This window comes from Balaenoptera physalus (assembly GCF_965194825.1).
Source record: "Balaenoptera physalus genome assembly, chromosome: 5".
Taxonomy (NCBI): domain Eukaryota; kingdom Metazoa; phylum Chordata; class Mammalia; order Artiodactyla; family Balaenopteridae; genus Balaenoptera; species Balaenoptera physalus.
Window position 1 is genome coordinate 18,298,272 of NC_138884.1, and position 17,720 is coordinate 18,315,991.

The 17,720-nt window shown below is 34.2% G+C and overlaps 1 protein-coding gene across 8 annotated transcripts in view; it reads left to right on the forward strand.

The window, feature by feature from the left end:
- The window catches only part of RAP1GDS1 (Rap1 GTPase-GDP dissociation stimulator 1), a 163,446-nt gene that overhangs the window by 34,807 nt on the left and 110,919 nt on the right, over positions 1–17,720 (forward strand). For 7 of the 8 annotated variants that reach the window (XM_082461729.1, XM_082461732.1, XM_082461735.1 and 4 more), the window contains one exon: positions 7,854–7,961. In XM_082461729.1, the coding sequence (XP_082317855.1) occupies positions 7,854–7,961 (108 nt within the window). Of the gene's footprint in view, positions 1–7,850; positions 7,962–17,720 lie in introns of all 8 variants that reach the window. The other variant, XM_082461733.1, reaches the window with a different exon arrangement.

Sequence of the window (17,720 nt, forward strand, 5' to 3'; positions counted from 1 at the left end):
TTGTTAAATGTTTCTTGCATTTTGTCTATTCTATTTCCAAGATTTTGGATCATCTTTACTATCATTATTCTGAATTCTTTTTCAGGTAGACTGCCTATTTCCTCTTCATTTGTTAGGTCTGGTGTGTTTTGACCCTGCTCCTTCACCTGCTGAGTGTTTTTTTGTCTTCTCATTTTGCTTATCTTACTGTGTTTGGGGTCTCCTTTTCACAGGCTGCAGGTTCATAGTTCCCGTTGTTTTTGGTATCTGTCCCCAGTGGCTAAGGTTGGTTCAGTGGGTTGTGTAGGCTTCCTGGTGGAGGGGACTAGTGCCTGTGCTCTGGTGGATGAGGTTGGATCTTGTCTTTCTGGTGGGCACGTCCACGTCTGGTGGTGTGTTTTGGGGTGTCTGTGGCCTTATTATGATTTTAGGCAGCCTCTCTGTTAATGGATGGGGCTGTGTTCCTGTGTTGCTAGTTGTTTGGCATAGGGTGTCCAGCACTGTAGCTTGCTGGTCGTTGAGTGAAGCTGGGTCTTGATGTTGAGATGGAGATCTCTGAGAGATTTTTGCCGTTTGGTATTACGTGGAGCTGGGAGGTCTCTTGTGGACCAGTGTCCTGAAGTTGGCTTTCCCACCTCAGAGGCACAGCCCTGAAGCCTGGCTGGATCACCAAGAGCCTTTCATCCACACAGCTCAGACTTTTGGGAGGTCTGACGTCTTCTGCCAGCGTTCAGTGGGTGTTCTGTAGGAGCAGTTCCATGTGTAGATATATTTCTACTGTTTCTTTTCCGTGGAGCAGAGGGACCGGTGCCCAGAGTCTCGCTGCCCTGCCGAGCCGTGAAGGGCTGAATTCTGGAGGCTAGAAGTCCAATATCAAGGTGTTAGAAGCCTTGATTTCTTCTAAGGCCTCTCTATGGCTTGCAGATTGCCGCCCTCTTGCTGTGCCCTCATATGGTCCTTTCTCTGTGTGCACACGTCTCTAGTGTCTCCGCCAGACTAATTTTGATAGAGCTTTAGACACTTTGGTTAGATTGTGGTTTTAAGAGTGATTAAGTGGTTAAGAAGTAGGAGACAGAGAATTAAGGACCAAAGTCAAATTTGCTTTAACGCCTTCTTTTAAATTAATTAATTAATTTTAATTAATTTATTTTATTTTTGGCTGTGTTGGGTCTTTGTTGCTGCACGCGGGCTTTCTCTAGTTGCAGCGAACGGGGGCTACTCTTCATTGTGGTGCGCGGGCTGCTCATTGCAGTGGCTTCTCTTGTTGTGGAGCACAGGTTCTAGACACGCAGGCTTCAGTAGTTGTGGCATGCGGGCTCAGTAGTTGTGGCTTGTGGGCTCTAGAGGCACAAGCTCAGTAGTTGTGGCGCCACGGGCTTAGGTGCTCCGCGGCATGTGGGATCTTCTTGGACCAGGGATCGAACCTGTGTCCCCTGCATTGCCAGGCGGGTTCTCAACCACTGCACCACCAGGGAAGTCCCTGCTTTAACTCTTTGAAGATGTCATATTTTCTTTCACAAGACAAGCTAGACCATGTGTTGTAATATAAGGAAAAGATTATTATTTTAAGGAAAAAATTTTTATTTTAGTTGTTAATACTTCTTAGTACTAGAACTTCCCATGAAAATTATCATTCTCTACTTACTGCCTCTACCCTCACCACCAGCCAGAAGCTGAGAAATTTTCTATTAGAATAATTACAGTGTCTTAAATCATAAGTAAATATAAAATACGGAAATCTGGATTTACACACACAAAAAATTTGGATGGTAAGGATTCACTACTGAGATGTATTGTTATGCTTTGAAGGAGTCCAAAAATAATACCCCCATTCCCTACCCAAGTTCAGAATCACTGGCGATATAAGCAGATGAGTTCTCTGTTGGAATTCAGAATAACTGCTTTAAAATTGGTGAAGTCTAGAATGAAGGACAGAGCTTATTTGTATAGTCACAAAGGAATGGCTAATACTTCAGGGCTGAATTAAATATATTTACTAATAATCTTGCCACTGGTGCAGCTGGACAGCCAAAGATGGGGAGGAACAGAGAATTCTTGCCCCCTCTACTAAAAAATCAGGAGCCCAGAAGGGGCTGAGCCATGCATATCCAGTTCTTCTCTCTCAACTTGTTAATCAGATAAATCATTCCTCTCCTGGAGAATGAAGGTGGCAGTTGCCAAGTGAGGAGCCAGAAGAAGTGTCACTGTAGTAAAAATTCCCTGTAAGGAAGCTTGAGACCAGTGGGAAAGGGGTTACTGCCCCAGTCATTTTACTTTTCAGTATGATCTTTTAAGGAGGTATAATTCACACAGACTAAAATGCACAGATTTTAAATGTACAGTTTGATGAGCTTTGACAAATGTACATACTTATGTAATCACTATTCCAGTCCAGATATCAACATTCTGACACTATAAACAGATTCACAGCAAGAGTTTTTAAAGTACCAACCTGTTCGTTCATTTTAAGTGCTTAAAAAATACATTAAATTTGTAATAATTCTGTTGACAGCGTTGGTTGTCTCTGGATGAAGAATTTAATGAACTTTTCCTAAAAAGATCCCACATCATTAGTAGGCATATAATTATTTCTATGGAGAGACTGAATGATTTTTTTACTGAGTAGAAGGTTTTTAAAAATGGAATGTTCTATGTATTTTTTTAGTTATATATTTTATATTCTTAAGTACTTAAATTGTCTTCACTGATATCTTCCTATATTAAAATATAAGATCCTGTATTTCTATTTCTGATAATATGGAGTGCATAGTGTAGTTGCATAGCAGGTAACATTTACCTTCCCTTCCCTATTGGTATACTTTGGCTCATAAGTGTGTGATACAAAGGATGGTAACTAGACAGCTTTCTTCAAGTAAGGAATTCATTCCCTTATTCACTTAGTTAATTTAACAAATATTTACTGGCTACCTTTTTGTGCCAAGTAATAGGTATAGTGCAATGACTCTAGTTAACAATGTGTCCTGTACAATATAGAGGAGGAGTATATATTACCAATTAAACAAAAGAATATATAACTGCACACTGTGAATAGTGCTGTGAAGGATGGATGCAGTGATACAGAATAACCCTGGAGGGTTGGGGAAGAGAAGACTTAGAAGAACAACGATGGTCTCTGGGGTTGTGACAGTTAGGCTGAAACTTGATAAGAAAGGGATGTCAAACAAGGAGCACTGGGGATGGAATGAAGGAAAGGAAACAAGTAGAACAGATCCAGATGCCAATATAGGTAGTACTAAGTACGTCTTAACTACTTTTATTACTTGTTGACTCATAGTTTTGATGCATTATTATCATTTGACTAACATTATATCTTTTTTCCTCAGTGTTGTGGTAATTACTTTTTATTACTTTTAGTAGTATGAACTTAGATATGATATATTATTCATACTTTATTTCAGAAAAATCAACCTAATATCCATGTAATAAGATTGAACAAGTATATCTGAGATATGATGCCCTACAACTTCTTTTTAGTTACTAGAAGACATACATCTGAATATAGTTTTCTTTTCCTTTAGGGAAATAAAATCAATTTCTCAAAACTATTTAAGCCCTCTTAAGAAAATAAATATTAACATTCGTTGTGAATGATAACCTGGGATTTTTTGTAAAGTAGGTTTAGGATTACTAGGTTAATCACAGTTGTACGAGGCATCACTAGAGCATATTAGTATTATTTAATGTAAATTTTTAAGTCTACTTTTTCCTGGGTTGACCTGGAAAATAAATTACCACTCATTTTATAATAGGGAATTCCACTTTATTTTTAGAATTGTCATGAGCTGGCAATGTACAAAAGTCTATTAAAATTTATACCTTACTTTGAAGTAAGAAAATGCCTAAAATTCTAATACTAAAGCAGCAATCCCAGGAGTCCTTGGTATCCTATTAGGGTGCCCGTGAGGTCAAAACTATTTGTGTGGTATCATCAAAAGATATTTTTTGTCTTTTTTCACTGTATTGACATTTGCATTGACAGTGGTGCAAAAGCAATTGTGGGTAAAAAATTGCTGGTGCTTCAGTATGTGTGAATCAGGCTAGTAGTAGCACCAAACTACAATAACTAGTAATTATTGTATTCTTTACCATCGTATACTTGAGGTTAAAAAAAAAAATACCAGTTTCACTTAAGAATGTCCATGATGAAGCAGGAAAAACAATGTTTTTAAAACTCTCAACTTTTTTGTACACATTTTAAAAATATACTATGTGATAAAATGGGAAGTACACAGAAAACACTTACATTGCATTGTAACGTCTGATGGTTGTTTTTAAGAAAAGCAACTGTGCAATCTTTTGAGTTGTGAGCTGACTGAGATACTTTTTTTCATGGAATAACATTTTTTTTTAATTTGAAAGAACAGAGAGACGAACTGGCTTTTCATATTTGGCAGATATTTGCTCACGAATGAGGTTAATTTGTCATTTAAGGAAAACAACTGACAGTATTTGTTGCTGGTGATAAAATTAGAGGTTTTAAGAGAAAATTAGAATTTTGGAAAACTTGTATCACCTTAAGCTTGACAGCTTCCCAGTACTTAGTCTTTAAAAAAGATTAGTGAAGATATTAACAAATGTGATATTTTGAAATAGTACAATGAAATGTGTCAGTGTTTGGAAGATATGCATAACTCCATGACCTAATTTTTTAAATGACCAGTGCATTGATGATAAACATGTTGCATGCATGAAAGATTCAAAATGCAAAAGAGCAATGGATTTTCATGTAACAGTTGGCAGAGCTCAGTGATATTGTTTCAGATTTCACATGGTAACTAACCTTTAAAAAACTACCACTAATCAAGTTTTAGTGTAGTATCAAAGAATATCCACTGTTATCTGAAAAGGCTGTTAAAATACTCTCTTTTTTTCCAACTATGTATATGTGTGAGGCTGAATTTTTTTCATCTACTTAACCAAAACAACAAATTATAGAGTACAGAAGCAGTTATGAGAATCCAGTTTTCTTCTATTAAGGCAGACATTACAGAGATTTGTGAAAATGTAGAAAAATGCCACTCTTCTCAGTAAGTTGGTTTTGAAATATAATTATTTTTCATTAAAAATATAATTATGTTAACAGATAATAGTTTTATATTTGTTAGGCTTAAATTAATTACTAAAATAAGTCTTTAAAAGTCTCATTTTTAATTTTTAGTATGTTAAATATCAATATAAATACTTGAAAAAAGAGCTCTTTTGTACATGATACTATACGTAGAAAATCCTAAACACATCATCAGAAAACTACTAGAGCTCATCAATGAATTTGGTAAAGTTGAAGGATACGAAATTAATGTACAGAAATTTGTTTGCATTTCTATACACTAACAATCAGAAAGAGAAATTATGGAAACAATCCCATTTACCATTGCATTAAAAAGAATAAAATACCTAGGAATAAACCTACCTAAGGTGGTAAAAAAACCTGTACTCGGAAAACTATGAGACGCTGATGAAAGAAATTGAGGATTACACAAACAGGTGGAAGATATGCTGTGTTCTTGGATTGAAAGAATTATTATTGTTAAAATGACCATACTACTCAAGGCAATCTGCTGATTCAGTGCAATCCCTGTCAAAATACCAGTGACATTTTTCGCAGAACTAGACCAAATAATTTTAAAATTTGGATGGAAACACAGAAGACCCTGAATAGCCAAAACAATCTTGAGAAAGAAGAACAGAGCTGAAGGAATCATGCTCCCTGACTTCAGACTATCTTATAAAGCTACAGTCATCAAAACAGTATGGTACTGGCACAAAAACAGACACATAGACTAATGGAACAGAATAAAAAGCCCAGAAATAAACCCACACACTTATGGTCAGTTAATCTACAACAAAGGAGGCAAGACCATGCAATGGAGAAAAGACAGTTTCTTCAGTAAGTGGTGCTGGGAAAACTGGACAGCTACATGGAAAAGAATGAAATTAGAACATTCTCTAACACCATATAAAAAACTGTACTCAAAATGGATTAGAGACCTAAATGTAAGACCAGAAATTATAAATTTCCTAGAGGAAAACATAAGCAGAACACTCTTTGACATAAATCGCAGCATTATTTTTTTGGATCCATCTCCTAAAGTAAAGAAAATAAAAGTAAAATTAACAAATGGGACCTAATTAAACTTAAAAGCTTTTACGCAGAAAAAGAAACCATCAGCAAAATGAAAACACACCCTACTAAATGGGAAAAAATATTTGCAAATTATATGACCAATAAGGGACTAATATCCATAATATATAAACAGCTTATACAACTCAACATCAAAAAACAAACAACCTGATTAAAAAATAGGCAGAAGACCTGAACAGACACTTTTCCAAAGAGGACATGCAGATGGCCAATAGGCACATGAAAAGATACTCAACATCACTAATCATTAGGGAAATGCAAATTAGAACGACAGTGAGATATTATCTCACACGTGACAGAATGGCTGTCATCAAAAAGAACACAAATAACAAATGTTGGTGAGGATGTGGAGAAAAGGGAACCCTTGTATACTTTTGGTGGGAATGTAAATTGTTGCTACACTGTGGAAAACAGTATGGAGGTTTCTCAAAAAAATAAAACTAGAACTACCACTCCTGGGTATATATACCAAAACACTTATTCGAAAAGATACATGCACCCCAATGTTCATAGCAGCATTATTTACAGTAGCTAAGATATGGAAGCAACCTAAGTGTCCATCAACAGATGAATGGATAAAGAAGATGTTGGGGGGTGGTGTCTGTGCGTATATATACACACACACAATGGAATACTACTCAGCTATAAAATAAGAATGAAATTCTGCCATTTGCAACAATGTGGACAGACCTCTAAAAAGTATTATGCTAAGTGAAATGAGTCAGAGAAAGACAAATACTGTATGATATCATTTATATGTGAAATCTAAAAAATACAACAAACTAATAAATATAGCAAAAAAGAAACAGACTCACAGATACAGAGAACAAACTAGTGGTTATCAGTGGGGAGAGGGAAGGGGGGAGGGGAAGTAAAGGGGTAGGAGATTAAGAAGTACAAACTATTATGTATAAAATAAGCTACAAGGATACATTGTACAACATAGAGAATATAGCCAATATTTTATAAATATAAATGGAGCATAACCGTTAAAAATTGTGAATCACTATATTGTACGCCTGTAATTTATATAACATTATACATCAACTATACTTGAATAAAAAATTTTAAAAAGATCTTTTGGGGTCCTAAATAATTTTTAATAGTGTAAAAAGATTTTTAACAATCTATGGTCTAGAGGAATCCATGTATAATTTAGGAGGAGAGCATTGCTTTAAAATCCAAAATGTACATGTTTTGGCTTAAAGCAGTACTTTGAAGCGTTTTTTAAATGGCTGTGTTAAAACAGGTTTTATAGTCATCAGACTTTATTATTTTAAGTCATATCATTTTGAAACTTTTCTAAACCTTCATTTTCATTTTATGTATTTAAAATACAACAGAGGAAGCCAAAAATGTAATAAAGTATTATTTGCAAAGCTATGTAATTTTTTGTAGACCTTTTGTTTTTTTCAGTTAACCATGGCTTGTTCCTGAACAAGCTAAATAAGGTACAAGAATGCTGAAAAGGTGTTCTGTGACTATCTATGGAATATTCTTGGTATCTTACAGATACAGAATGAATATTTTATATGGGTTAAATGGATAAAATTTTATTTAAAAAGTATGTAATCGTATAGTCCATTGCCATTTTGGAATGTATGTGGAAATTAATTCACCATAATGGGAGCCTTATGCCTGTTAGTGGTACTGTTTATCATGTAACATGATGGTTAGAGAGGTTTCTGATTGCTCTTTTTTCTCTAAGCAGATAATCTCAGTGATACCTTGAAGAAGCTGAAGATAACAGCTGTTGACAGAACTGATGATAGTTTAGAAGGATGCTTGGATTGTCTACTTCAAGCCTTGGCTCAAAATAGTAAGTTTTATTATGTTTACTCAAATGCCAAACAAAAAAATCAAATCAACAGTCATTCAGAAATTGGTATATAGTTTAGCACATAACTTACATTCACATAACTTGAATTCTTTTGAATCCTATCCCTGAATACTGAGATTGTTTTACATGTTCACCCTCCTACTTACCTCGCCTCCCCCAGGATACTGAAAGCCAAGTTGATAGGCAGAAGAAAGGAGGAATTGATTGGTGGTGATGACATTAATACCAGTCCCAGAGAGAGGCAGTTCTCAACAGATAAGCGCCAAAGTTGTTTTTCTTCTTAACACCTACATTTATGCTTTAAAAAAAGACTGTGTTTACATGTGGGGAGGAGAAACAGAGAGGAAGCTTTGGAAAAAAAAAAAAGAAAGAAACAGAGAGGGAGCTTAAAACACTTGAAAATTTTTTTCTGAGATCTTTTTAATCATTTTACTTTAAAATAATGTGTATGCTTAGGTTTAATTGGAAAGAGCCATCAGTAGTCATCCAAAAATCCCGTAAAACTGAGGTAACACTTGATCTTTGGTGGCGTGGTAAATAATACTAGAGATAAAAATTATACAACTCTTCATTGACTAATACATTGTATTGTTACATTTGATCCATCATATTTCTATTCACTAATTTCTGTATTATCACAATGAATAGACAGATACAGAATAATTTTCATTTGTTTCCTTAATTCTCCTTGGTTGTACTGTGGTTTATGCTGTACTTGTTTTTAATTATGCCATTATTTTATCCTGGGACTAATTATGTACCTGACAAATAATTCAGGAGGAAGTATAGACTGTATTGTTAGAGTTCAGTTTCAAGCACTCTGATATGTATGCATTTTTTTTTCTTTTTTCTTTTTTAGTAAACTGTGATTAGAAAATTTAAAATAATTGATTACAGTACTCTTCATCAAAAAGCACATTTAAGGCTAGCTTTTAAAATTCTGTTTTAGTAATTGCTTCTGAGATTATAATTCTGTCAAGCTATTTAATCTTAGAGATATCAGAGAAAGGATTTAAAATAAGGAGTTTAGTAAAAACATCTGGATAAGGGTCACAGTGGTAAAGAAAAAGAGTAAGAGAGAATCTGTAAGGATGTACTCTCCATTATAGTAGATACAGGTGGCTATTTAAATTTTAACAATTAAATTTAATTAAAAATTAAGTTCTTTAGTCTAACTTTTCAATAGCCATGTTTGATTGGTGACTACCTTATTGGGGATCACAGGTATAAACTATTTCCATGATCACAGAATATTCTTTTGGATAGAACCACATAATGACCTGATTTTTACACATGCCTGTATAGGCAGATTTACGTGATCTTGTAATTAGTCTGTATAAATTGAGTATCTCAAGTTCATTTTTTTCAAGCATTGTTTTATTATAACTTATTTTGTTTTAAATGGCCCAGTATTTTCTGTGTTAAAAACAAGTAGTATTTTCTAAATGGACCATTTGTTCAGGACCTGAAGGACAAGGAGGTGATGTCCTTGGTTATACGTGGTGGCTTGCTCAGCCCTCTCCTGGAAAGACTGGTACACAGATAGATGAAATTGTCGAAGAGAAATTAAAAAAGGAAGCAAAATTTTATAGCTTTTTAAAGAACAGATTCAGGAAATATCAGCAAGTGTATATAGTTGCTGAACTAAATTTCAGACCCATTGCAGTTATTCGTTGGACCCATTTATTGAAAATGGTCTTGAAATTATGTATCATAAAATGGTAAGGCCAAATAGTTACAAAGTGGTAATGAAGACAACAGACTCTACCAATTTAATTATTGACTCTTTAGGAAGGGAACAAAAGGAATATGGCTTCTTAAGAATCTGTAAAAATATTCATAATTGTCCTCACATCTGAGACTATGGACACAAAAGAATTTGATGTAGGAAGAGGTGGTTCATGCAGATGTTCCGTCTTTGACTTACAAATGATATCTATCATTGATTGAGCGTCCACTGTGTACTCAGCACTAGACTTCAGACTTATATCTGTTGTCTAATCTAATCTTTCCTATAGACCCATGAGGAGGTATTATATACATCACCATTTAAAAGATAAGGAAACAGTCCCTGTAAGGGTACTTGCCTTGCTCTGGCAGAATACAGAGTTTGAATTTGAACTCTTGGTTTACAAAATAAAAAACTACATTCTGAGTAAAGTGCAGCTTTTTTCCTGAGTTTATAGAATGTGAAAGTGTCTTCAGAAACTAGATTTTAATTATTGTCTTAAATTTTTGCTTTTTCTTTAAAATAGTTTCAAATTATTATTACAGAGGAAGAAAATTTATAAACCATTTTCTCCTTTGAGCTATATATTTATTTTATAGATATTAATTGGTATGTTTTATAAAATTAACATCTAGCTTTTTTTTTTTTTAATTTTATTTATTTATTTATTTAGTTTTGGCTGTGTTGGGTCTTCGTTTCTGTGCAAGGGCTTTCTCTAGTTGCGGCAAGTGGGGGCCACTCTTCATCGCGGTGCACGGGCCTCTCACTATCGCGGCCTCTCTTGTTGCGGAGCACAGGCTCCAGATGCGCAGGCTCAGTAGTTGTGGCTCACAGGCCTAATTGCTCCACAGCACGTGGGATCTTCCCAGACCAGGGCTCGAACCCATGTCCCCTGCATTAGCAGGCAGATTCTCAACCACTGCGCCACCAGGGAAGCCCAACATCTAGCTTTTAAGCAAGAAAAATTTTTTAAATACCAGGGAAATGTTTATTTTATAAAGTTCTTACTTCCCTGAATAAACTGTTTGATCCGTCACTACTTCTATGCTCTTAAAGGTAAAATTATAAAGCATATAACTTAGAATCTATACTGGCTTTTTTTACACAGAGAAGTTCTAATTTCATAATTCTTCCTAGTGTAAGGTGTTTTAACTAAAAATATCAATGTTTGCACTAGAATTGCACCTGATCAAGAAAGAATGATTTCTCCATTCTTTACAAGATGGTAATGTGTGTAATGGAAATCTAATCTTAAAGTTCTATTTTACAGTTTACTAACCTGTCATTGGAAAGGACATTTCTGAAAGGAAAGAAATTATGCTTTTAAGTTTTTACACTGTGGGAATTTAGTATATTTGAATTGTACATTACAGATTATCATAATCTGAATTAGAATTTTTGCTTTGATGTATGACTTCAGAGTTTTTTCTTAAATTTGGGGTGGCATTAAATCTAGTATATGTAAGGATCTTAAAAGACAGAAGTTGAAAATTTGAATACGTACTAGACTTTATGGAAAACATTTTGTTTGAGCAAGCATTTTGTGTAAATGTCTGATCTAAATTAATATAAAAGCATTCATTCACTCATATAAATACTTCAGATCTCAGCTTTAAAATGTTTTTAGTAAATATATGAAGGCTACCAGCCAAGAAATCAGCCCGTTTATTCTGGTCTCTTTTGATTCAGAGAATAGTTAGAAGATTCTCAGTAAATGCTTGTTGAATTGTAGTGTCGGTTATTCTATTTCATACCTATTTGAAAATGTAAAACAGCCCACATTTTTGTCCCTAAACATTAAGGCAGGAATTGTCCTTAGAGAGTATGACGTCTGAACCACCTTATAAGACAAACTACTAGCATGAATTAAAGGCCCCAAAATAAGCAAAATTAACAGTCCATTCATAATAAAAATTCTGTTCTGTTGTAAGAGCATGGGGACCATGTTCTTGTTGGTTGGGGGAACCATGAAACAGTGCCAGCATGATCACCAGCACCACTTTACATTTTTTTCCTAACGGATTAGGCTGTTTTCCTCTTTCTCATTGCCTCATATACCTTTGTATTTTAACTTTAACCAATTGCCCGATGGCAATTCCTATTTCATACAAGTGTCACGTAATTGTTTATTATCTATAGAAAACCCTATGAAAGAACATCAGTTTACTTGTCTTTAAAGAAGAAAGTATTTAGTATCTAGTTCCATATTCCTAACTTCGTAATACTCATCTACCTGTTGAATTCTTAGGTTATTTCTTAACGCTTGTTCTTTATTTTATTCAGTATGTTGATTTTTGGCTCCCTACTAGGCTATAATCCTAAACATATCAAATTATGTACAGAAGCTACTAATGTAGATTATAAATCTTCTCTAACAGTAAGAACTGTCTGTTGTCATTTGCTTTTAGTCTGCTTTATGTCTTTAATAGTTCTGAACAGACTTACTGTCATGTATCAAAATTATTTCCTAAGTAAGGGACTTCAAAATTTATTATCAACTGTTTTTCAATAACCTTGTTAAATCTTCATTTACTGAGCATGAAAGATTGCTGCTGTTTTAGTAGAAATGAAAATTTATTTCACTTAATTCTTTCACAGTAATATCTAGATTTCAGTTTTTTACCCTAAGTCATCAAATGTATCACAGAGTGATACATTTGCAGTTTTCTTTGCAAGCTAAATTCATTATGGTGTTCACCTCCTTTATATACTTTTGTACTATGTGACTCTTTTAGTTATTGTGTCCATCATTAATGAGGGCTTATGACTGGTGCTAATCATAAATTACCAAAGGTTCAGTTTTTACTAAATAAAGGTAGTATTTTAAGAATAGAGGAGACTAGACTAAACTAGAGAACATGGTCAACTAAAAAGACACTGACAATTCTTGATGAATTAAGACCCCTGGATTGCCAAAGAGTAGTGGTGGCCACCTAAGTTTGAATTTTTCTACACAGTCTAAAGAGCCACACAAATCAACAAAAAATCAGATAAAATCAAATATCTATAACCTATGCCCTGGAGATACACTAAGAACTTCAGATTATTAGGAGAGAGAAATTAATATCCAAATCTAGCCTGCTCAGCTTCAGAGCCCATTTTTAGAGAGAGTTCATGAAGACTGCAGAGACTACATGGAAAAGACGAGAGGGGTTGAATCAGGAGCCTAGGGGTGATAGTTTACAATTAAAAATGCCTTCAGAAAGAAAAAGTCTTAACTTGGTGGGAAAATTCCAAGATCTGGCCTTAGATTCAATTGGAGCATTGGCTATTGGGAATCAAAAGGAGGAGACTTAAGAGTACACAGGACCCTAGGCAACAGATCAGGAGAGTGCCACTTTGGGGGATGAAATTGTTCTCCCTTGTAGACTTGGTGTTGAAGGGAAAGAAGGATGCAAGATGGAGAAAGTAAGTGTTCTGTAGAAATAAGAAAATCATACTGTTAGAAGACACACTAATAACCCCCTTTGGTTTAAGTTCGGAAGAGGGAGCTTTTGAACTAAAAAACCTGAGAATTCATCCTTACCCTTACTGCATACAACTTTTACTGCTAGTTAAAGAAAAGAAAAACTATACACTGAATAGGAAATTGCAGGCTATATACATACATAGGTGCTACAAGGAACAAAGCAGAAAATAAGAATCAAAACATTTTAGTTATTGAATTTTTTTCTCCTAAACCACCCACGAAGTGGTTATCAGTAACAGAACACCATGACCTATATTAAACATCCTTAAGCCTTTGCAGATATGAAAAGGAAAATGAATATCTGGGTAAGAAATTCAGAAACTTGGAACCAAAGTGGATTATTACTAGGAAGATGTAAAGTAAGAGTTGACTAGAAGATAATGAAGAAAAAGAATCATTTTAAAAATTAAGACTAAATTACAAGGTACCAAGGAAGAATAGAGGTGACTGAAAATTTAATAAGGAGCATTGAGGAAAGTGGGCAAAATGAAGACAGAATAAAGGATCAAAGAGAAAATGATTAATATAGAAGATAGGCAAAAAGATCCAACATACGTGCAACTGGAATACTCAAGGAGAAAAACAAAACATTGAAACAGAGCTAATATTTAAAAGTATGAACTTTTCTGAAGTATAAAAAGACCAGAATCTGTATGTTGAAAGGGCCTAGCATGTACTTGTGAAAATTGACCTCAAAGAAGTCTAGCAAAACTTTTAGACTTTAAAGGTAAAAATAAATACAAAGGAGAAATCCTCCAGGCTTCCATGCTAAAAGATCAAGTTATTTAAAAAGAAAAGAAAATTAGATTGGCATCAGACTCTTCAACAACAATATGCAAAACAATTCAATATTAGAGCAGTATTTTCAGAAAACTCAAGGAATAAGAATTTTATATTGAGCCAAGGTGCTCAGTAAGTATCAAGGCTATAGAAAAGTTCTGTTAAACATGGAAAAACACAGGGAATACTATGCTCATTAGCCTTCCAGAGGAATCTTCTAAACTTGTGCTGTCCAATACAGTATCCATTCTCTGACATGGCTATTGAGCATTTGAAAAGAGGCTAGTCTGATTTTAGGTATGCCATAAGTGTAAAACACATACTATACTTTAAAGACTTAGTACTTCCCCAAAAGTAAAATATCTCATTAAACGTTTTTAAATTATTGATTACATATTGAATCTCATTTTTAAAATTTTATAAAATATTTATAAATATTTCTATTGGAGTTTTATAGGCTATCATTTCTTGAATTATGGGTGGTTTAAGAATTGGACCAGCCAGTAGGATATGATGGAAATGCAGCTTAGAAACAAAATCATCATCATTGTCATCAATAAAATATAGTTGGGTTATTCAGTGGAGGAGAGGACATTTTTAAAAGAGGCCATTTAAAATAATGAACCTTAAGTTCATTATCCTAGGGTTAGATTCTAAGGAAGTAGTAGCATATAGGTCCAAGATATATGTTAGTCAGAAGCAGAAAGAAGAGACAGTATATATTCAAATATATTTATATCCAGGAATTCGTAGAAGAGGGGTCACAGAAAGGCTTGAATCTGAAATAATGAGAAAGACCATCTTGAAATCTTTCACAAGTCACAAGATTAGTAACAAGATAATAACATGGTACTGGGTGCTGTTTGCCTTCTAAAATGCTTTTAAGCACTGTACTTCATAAGGGGCAAAGAAAGCTCTCATTATGTACAATCTCCAGAAGGAGATAAGCCTCCGTTGGTATTTGTAGTTTGTGATTGAAGCATTGACAGAGAATCTGGATTTTCTTACACTAGCTAATTAATAAATGATACCAGTTTTGCTTCTTAAGTTTGCTAAATTTGAAAAACTTCTTATGTTCATGACAGTAAAATATGTAAGAGAAATGTGATTTGAAATGATACTATATGCCAAATGTATACTGAAAAAGATCTACCATCCTCAGTAAAACACTAATACTGACTTACTGTCACTGAGTTGTTGAGGGAGAAGCTGATGAGTTTGTGCTGCTGTGTCTTCCTAACATTTGTTTCTGACAGGGTCCCATTTAACTGTGTAACTGCAGCTACCTGTAGGTCTTCTGTGGCCATATGCTTGATAGATGTTAACTGGCTTCTCAAATTAAACACTAACCCAGTATGTCCTGAACGTGTCAAAAAATATGAGGCATGCAGATTGGACTTTTAATTAGTATAATGAATTGGAAATGAATTAATAAGAATTATATATTCTCTCATGGAGCTGATTTCCAGATAGCTGGGGACTTTGAATGACACTCCGGGAGGCATGCCATCCACCACCACACAACCAGGGTTAATTGTGATTTTCCTGTAGGGAACTTTCACAGGGAAACCCATACCAATGGCTTCACCAGATTTTCAACTAAAGAGGTCATTAACTTGTTCTCTTAGCTGTCTAGCTTTTTCAACTTTTGACAGTCTTTCATTATCATCATCTGGAATTGTCACCTGAATGATGTTAAGATCTTCAACATCTGATGCAGTAGTATTAAAATTGAGCCATGAATTTATTTTTCTTGGAGGGCTCTTAGAGGAAGAGGTGCTCTCCTTAATTGCTGTCTCAAACATTTCAGGCTTTTTAATGATGAACTTAATTTTGGCTTTGTTTCTGAGTATCTTCTCCAGCCTTGGAATGCCAAAAGTAGATGGTCATCAGAATGGCACACCCTCGGGTAAGCCTTCACGTGCTGAGTTCATTAAATTCACAGTCATTAGACCATTTCCAGGACTTGTGATTAATAACCAGTTGGTTGATCAGAGTGAGTCAGAAGGCCCAGTGATCCAAGAGTCAGCCAAGCCAAGCCAGTTGGAGGTTCCTGCAACAGAAGAAATAAAGGAGACTGATGGAAGCTCTCAAATCAAGCAAGAATCAGACCCTACGTGGTAGACCTCTTCCCTCCTAGGCTTAAAGTATCAGTGGGTGAGAAGAGCTTTTCGAACCTTTTACTGCCCCAAGCTGCGTAATATACTTGTATAACAGAAATACCTTCTATACAAACCTTTTTTTCTACTTTTAAATAGAAATGTCTACTTTTTCAGCAGTTCTGTGAATTGAATTAAAGAGCAGAGTGACTGTAAAAAAAAAAGAATTATATATTCTCAACAGAAAAATGTAGTTTGATGTTTAAAGGAAAATGCTTTAAAGTAAGAAATAGATTGATTAAATTAACCTGTTTTCAGTGTCTTTGCTGTGATGATGGATGTTTGAACCTGATATTAAAGGTATGGGCAGTAGCATACTGTTTTTTAGCTCCTGTAGTACTTGGTAGTCATGATGGTTGTTTCCTATAGAAAGCTTTCTTACATAGTCTAAATGCTTTCACTTTTACAAATCTGAATCTTGTAGTTCAGATTTCCTGAGTACCCACTTGGCCTTGTAAAACAAAGGTTAAAGTTTCACCATTAGGTAGACTTCGGGATTTATAAATGTGACATTTTGAGAAATTAATGAATCATTATTTTTGCTAAAGGAAGCCTCTCTATAAAATACATGTGTTCTTGCTATTATAATTATTTGATTTTATTATGTTCAATTATTTATTTTTATATATGGTATAGGTGAGGATTTAATTTTATTATTTTCTAGACAATCAGTTTTCCCAACACCATGTGTCATTTAATCTATTCCTTATTGGTTGAGGATGTTCCTTTTATCATATAATAACTACTTAATTTAATATAATTGGGCCAGTCTTGGGGTTTTATTTTATTCCATTAATTTGTTTGTCTATTATTGTGTTGTAACCGTGCTATTTTAATTATAGTAGCTTTATTGAGAAAGTTCCTCTTTATAAATCTGTTTCAAAGTTTTTTATTTTCATGGGTTTGTTATATCAGAGAAGTTGTGTAAATACTTTGTTGCATTCCTGGAAAATGCTCTTGAAATTGGGATAAGCTATAAATTAATTTGGAAAGAATTGAAAACTTCTTAATAGTTTCTTATTCTAAAAACATAAATTATATCTTTTTTTTTATTCAAGTTTTCTTTCTTTATGTCTCATTAAGATTATGTAATTTGGTTCACATGCTTTCCATATATATCTTATTTAAAGCATTTTTCCTATGTATTCTACATTATTTTGGTTGTTTTTGCAAATGGACTTTTTCCTATTATAACTTCCAGGCCGTTTTGTTAGAGATCAGTTTGAAAGCTGTATTGATTTTTATATCTTTTATTTGTATTCAGCTACCTTTGGAGCTCACTTATTAGTTTAAATAATGTTTTAGCTAGTTCTCTTGGGTTTTGCAGTCAGAACATACAGAAAGTGTTATTTTTGTTTCCCCTTTCCCTTGTAACTATAGCTGACTTATTGAGTTGGCTTGAACTGCCAGCAAAATAGTAAATAACAATGGTATGAGTAGTATTTTAGTTTCTGATATTAATGGCAGCCCTTCTAATGCTTCACCATTCAATATAATACCCCTGGACTTAATATAAAAGTCCTTTTTCATGTTAAGAAGATAGTCTTAATTAAAGAATGATTTTCTTAAAAAAATCAAGAGCGGGTACCTCTAAACCATAA